Source organism: Acanthisitta chloris, unplaced genomic scaffold (assembly GCF_000695815.1).
Source record: "Acanthisitta chloris isolate BGI_N310 unplaced genomic scaffold, ASM69581v1 scaffold19087, whole genome shotgun sequence".
In the NCBI taxonomy this organism is placed as follows: Eukaryota; Metazoa; Chordata; class Aves; order Passeriformes; family Acanthisittidae; genus Acanthisitta; species Acanthisitta chloris.
Genome location: NW_008684483.1, coordinates 24,108 through 29,638, shown reverse-complemented (window position 1 = coordinate 29,638; position 5,531 = coordinate 24,108). Strand labels below are relative to the sequence as shown.

Here is a 5,531-nt window from a genome sequence, read left to right as displayed (position 1 = left end):
AATTGCTGCCCTTATCAGTTTATTTCATGCTTCATTTCTTTCACAGCCTGGTTTCCTGAGCTGCTGTGGAAGATTATTCTCTGAACAGTTTTTGTCATGCTTTTTAGTATTCATGCTGGTTCCGAAGTACTCAAGGAAGGAGGAGGGGGAGCTTCTCTTTGTTCTAATTGATTTGCTTCACTTGGAAAGAACATGCTGATATTCCAGACTGAAATAATCCAGGATCAGTTCTCTTTCATTTTCAAAGGCAAGAATGGAGGTATTAAAACTCTTGTATTTTCTTTGCAGCAAGCTCAGCCTAACACGGACTGGCGCTTCTCCCAGACCCAGAGACCGGGAACAAGTGGGTAAGTGCCTCTTTCTTCATTTCTCTGTGGGATGAAGGTTTCTTTCTTTTGTGTGCCACTTGCAGTACTGGAAACTCCATGACTGGCAGCTCTGAGAATAGGTGTTCCCTGTCATTGATAGTCAGAAACAGGGCTGTGTCAGCTGTGTTTGGTGGGAGCGTGACAGCTGTTGGTGGCAATGGTGTATCTGGGTTTGGTGTCTACAGCTCAAGGAGGACAGGCAGGAGCCAGAGGGAACTCCAGGTGAAATCATGAGATGGTTAAAGGACTGGAAAATATGTTTCACGAAACAGATTTTGTGCATGTCAACTTGATTCTGAGTCCAAAATCTTAATTCCTGTCCCTTGATGGCAGCCACTGGAAATCACTCCTTTTACCAGTTGTGGAGCATTGAGCTCTGTGCTCCTGAAGTACATTCACAGAATCAGTTAGGTTGGAAAGGTCCACAGTGGGTCACCTGGTCCAACCTCCCTGCTCAAGCAGGGCCATCCCAGAGCACATGGCATGATGGTTCTGGAATACCTCCAGTGAGAGAGACTCCACCACCTCTCTGGATTGCCTGCTCTGGCTTGAGCACTTAGTGCCAAAGCACTGTGTAAGCCTCTGTGGCAGCCAGGAGGTGAGTGGATGAGCTCCAGGTCCCTCAAGGCCCATCTAGAGATATATCTCATCTAACTCAGCAGGAGCAGGTCCCACATGAAATGCCACTGTATGTGCCTTCTCCTGTGAGCTAGTCTGGCTGAACCAGGGGTGAAACTCCCAGATCTAACTCCATTTGTTGGGGAGTTGGAACCTGTCTTGTATTCCTTGGAAAGTGCCATCACCAACACAGGGTGGCTCATCCAGGATCCTCTGCCTGCTTCCCACTGGAGCTGGGTAGCTAGGCAGAAGGAGGGTAAGGAAGAAGAAACTAAACCTAATGGGTCAGGAGGCTCAAGGGAAGGATATGTCATACAGTCTGGTCTTGCTGTCAAAACCATGACTGAGTTTTGGCAATTTGTGTGGGAGATCAAAGACAGTAAGAATGCCCAACAGCAGAGCAGGGACCTGTCTCCCAGGACAAGATCCTCCCTGGCCCAGTTTGCTTGTCTTGGTTCACAGTGAGATACTGTTGACAAGAAAATGTTGAGCAGGTGCCCTTTGCCTCTCCCATCCTCGCTCCTGGTTCATAAGTGGCAACAGGGATCCTCTTCAGAGCATGTGCCATCAGGATAAGAAGGGACTTGAACTAGGAGTCCACCTTGCTCTGTGACCAATCAGAAGTTACTGTGTATGAGGAGAATGGCTCCAGGGTAATTTATATTTGAAAAGATCTTATCTTTTGGGGCATACCCAAGGATTACACTCTTGGAACAATCAGTAAATTTGGATGATATGCTTCCTTGGCTGACTGGGTCATCTCTGTGCTTTGTAATTCTTGGTGGCCACTTGGGCAGCTCCCATGGAGGTTTACATGGTGCCATAAGGAGTGTTGGGACGTGGGTTTTGGTGTCAGAGCTTGCAGTTAAACATCTGCAGCAGCTGGTTGTGCCTGAGTCTATGCCTGGGTCTGGCTTGACAATTCAGCTTATCAGAAAATTGAGGGATTGCTATAGTCAACTTGTTGCAGTGATTAAACTTTGCTATTAGGATCTTCTAGCTGATAAAGCTGAAATGGAGTGAGGGTTTGATGTAATTAGATAAAGTGTTCCTACTAGAGACCAGCCATGGACATTAAAACAAGGCTGTAGCTGGAATAGTTTTCTCAGAGGTCTGTTGAATTCCCCATCACTGTCAGTGTTTTAATCAAGGCAAATCTTTCTAACCATTTCCGCTCCAGTTCAAATGACAATTAACAAAGCTCTGTTAATGCAGGAGCAGGAGTGCACCACAGCTTCTGTCATAGTTTTCTTACCAGAAGCCACTAAATGAGCTTCATGAGAGCAAGCTCTTCTGTTCCCTCTCCTAGCATCATGCTAGAGCTCTTCAAGCCACAGAGCTGCATGCAGTCCAGACCTCCTTAACTCAGTGACAAGGACCTTTTCTCAGGTCATGGGACAGTGACCCTCATCCCAGCTCCCAACCTCTGCCTGGAGCTCTTTATGAGCTCCAGCCCCTTCCCAGTGCCTAACTGGGAGCAGCAGCATGTGGCGTGGGAAGAGAGAGGGCAGGAGGAAAAGCAGGCTCAGAGTGTTTGTGGGGAGCTGAACTAGTACAACATGTTAGTTCTGGTGCATGAGCCCTGATGATCTATGACCTGCTTGCCCACAATAGTCCTTGAAAGAGACACTAACAGCTCATAGGATCACAGACTGGTTTGGGTTGGAAAGGGACCTTAAAGCTCATCTCATTCCAACCCCTTGCCATGGACAGGGACACCTTCCACTAGAGCAGGTTGCTCAGAGCTCCATGTCAGTGCCTGCTGAGGCAGAGGATCCCATAGCATGGGCTGGACCCTGTGTTTGGAAAGGAGCTTTGCCTGAGCACAGAATGGTGTTGGAATCACTCAGTGGATTTTAATTCCTGGTTTTCCCCATTTGCTCCGTGCAGATTCCATATTTGCAATGCATCAGCTTTGCCGATTTTTCCCCCCTATTTCTTTTATCCTGTTTTAAGCTTTATCAAGGGAACTGTTTTTATTCTAAAGCTGTGTGACAATGCTAAAGGATGGAAATAGAAAGCACTATCATATGTCCAGGGCCCAGCCTGACATCTCTTTGTTGATCAAACAGGCAAAGCCTGGAGAGCAGCTCACTCCCCACTGTGCTCTTCCCAGAGTTTTGATGGGTTGTGAATTCCCCAGGCACTGGTTAGTAGTGCAGGTATTAAAGAGGGAGCAAGGGCAGTTGCCTGACCTTATGTTAAATCCTGTACAACTGTCTCCTGCTGACAGGTGAACCTCTGTAGCCCCACAGCTCTCTGGACTGCAGGGCTCTGCTTGGAGTTTGGGGAAAGATAAAAAGAGGGATGTGCTTCTAGCTAGGTTAAATAGGTTGCCCAGGGAGGCTGTGGCTGCCCCAACCCTGGCAGTGTTCAAAGCTAGGTTGGCTAAAGCCTTGAGCAACCTGTTCTGGTGGGAGGTGTCCCTGCCCAGGGCAGGGGGTTGGGTCTGGATGATCTCTAAGGTCCATTCCAACCCTTTAACATACTATGATACTATGAACCTCTATTTTTCTGACCCAAATCAAACTGCAATAAAGACACAGCAGCTTAGGCCAGTGGTTTGGATGGATCCTGGAGGGAGTTTAGCACTGGCCCGAAGGAAGAAAACAAGCTTAAACCCATGTTGTGATTTCTCCCTTGCTGTCTCCATGGGAGCTGGAGGAAGAAACAATCGTGTCTCTTCTCAGTGTAGCCCTGCTCATCAAAACAAATCCCACATGGCTCTGAGCACCTGGAACCAGGCAAAACAGGGGAAGCTCAATGAGGCAGGGACCAGCTCTTGATCTCATAGGTCGCTGCATTCAGTGTTGCTACGGGACAACAAAGAGAATTTGCTCTTTGTTCTGAAGCACAGAAGAGCTCTGGTGCACATGCTCAGGAAAGAGGAGCTCAGACAATATGCTCTGAAATTGTGGTAGGCAGGCAGACCTGAGCAAAGCAATTGTGAAATAATCTTGTTTGGGAGAAACAGGAGGATTGATTGGTTAATTTGGTGATGTTTATGTTTTGCTTTCTGGGGGAAGAAAATCCCCTGTGCTGTCTCTGGGCAAATGGAAGTGAATCCAGACTGATTTTGAGCAGCAGATGCCATTCCCAGACAAATCAGATCAGGGGCTGTAGTGGAGATTATAGCAATGAATGGTCCAAAGTGGAGTAAATGTACAGTCCAGCAGTGTTGCAGGATATCTCTGTGGATATCAGTGTGGGGTTTCCCTGCGGGGGTGATTGGTGGTGTAGGGAGGGAGAACATAGGGACTGGGACTGGTACAAGGGACCATCTTGTTGTTTGGATACTGCCTGACTCTGGTTGCTCTTTGTTTTGATCTCTGTGTGATGGTTTGCTAAGGAAAATACTGGGTTGAAGGCAGGATTTCCTTCCTGGAGGAGAGGGGAGAGCTCTGTGTTACTCACAGGTGGGTGAGACACATCGGGCTGGGAAGAGCCACTACACTCTGGGCATCTTGTGGGAGGAGTGAGGACAATTTTGGGCTATGTGGACAGGCTGGAAGGGGATCCCAGGCAGGAGATACCCCAGAGACACAAGGAGGTGGGAAGCAGTGTGGAAATCCCTAGTAACTCCAGGGGAGGGAGGAGCAAGGCATGTAAAGAAGATACAGGGTGCCATTTCACTTGATTTTCTCCAATCCTAAATCTCCCTTTGTTAATGCTTCCCAAAGCTGTTGCTAGCCAGGCTCCCCCTCCCAGGCTGAACACAGCCAATAGTGATGTTCACTTCACTTGCTCATTAAGCAGCATTCCAGCTGCCCTGTCTGACCCCATCCATCACCCCCTCTCACAGCACAGGGGCTTTGGGGCTGACAGTGAGCAGTGCCCACAGTACAGCTAGGAAGGAAAGGATAGATTTATTCATTCTTTGTTTTCTTTTCATACAAGAACTCCAAGAGTTGAGCTTTTAGAACTATTGCCTGTGTGTGCTGCAGGATGGGGAAGGGAATAAAGGTGTCCCAAGAATAGTCCTTAAGGCTCTCAGGAGCATTCTTGGGGCTCAAAGCAGGCAGGTACAGCCAAGGACAGGCTTCCAGTGTGGTTTTGGGGTGCTCAGGACGTCCTGCATGACAGTGCACCAGGACACTGACCCCATGTGTATGTGTCTGGGTGGGACATCCCAGAGCAGGCAGCAGCTGGGGCCAGAGGCCAGAAGCTGAGGATAACTGAATGAATTTATGGGCAGTGTGTGGAAACAGGCTGGAAAAGGGAAAAGGAGACAGTTGTCAGGATAGTGTCACTTGGAGAATGTGCAGTCAGTGGGACATGCACTGCAGCTGATGTTATCATGGTTCAGGGAAGGCCTGGGAGAAGTTGCTCTGGGAGCAACTTCTGGCACTTCTGGGCTGTGCAGGCTTCCCACCATCAGCTTCTCATTGACAGGCAAGAGGAGCAGCAGAAAGAACTGCCACCCTGGAAAGTTCAGGAAATAAATATCCTTAGGTTTCCATCCCAAATGCACTCAAGGCTTGAAGCCAGAGTGATATTCACTTTGCCAGATGTGGTTCCATGTGTTTTGCAAGTGAATCAGAAGAG

The 5,531-nt window shown here is 48.4% G+C and overlaps 1 protein-coding gene across 1 annotated transcript in view; it reads left to right on the top strand.

The window, feature by feature from the left end:
* Positions 1-5,531, top strand: part of LOC103806658 (protocadherin gamma-C5-like) — a gene marked incomplete at its 5' end in the record, with an annotated part of 23,677 nt that overhangs the window by 4,243 nt on the left and 13,903 nt on the right. The window contains one exon of the mRNA XM_009079366.1: positions 190-347. Coding sequence (XP_009077614.1) covers positions 190-347 — 158 coding nt within the window. The remainder of the gene's footprint in view (positions 1-189; positions 348-5,531) is intronic.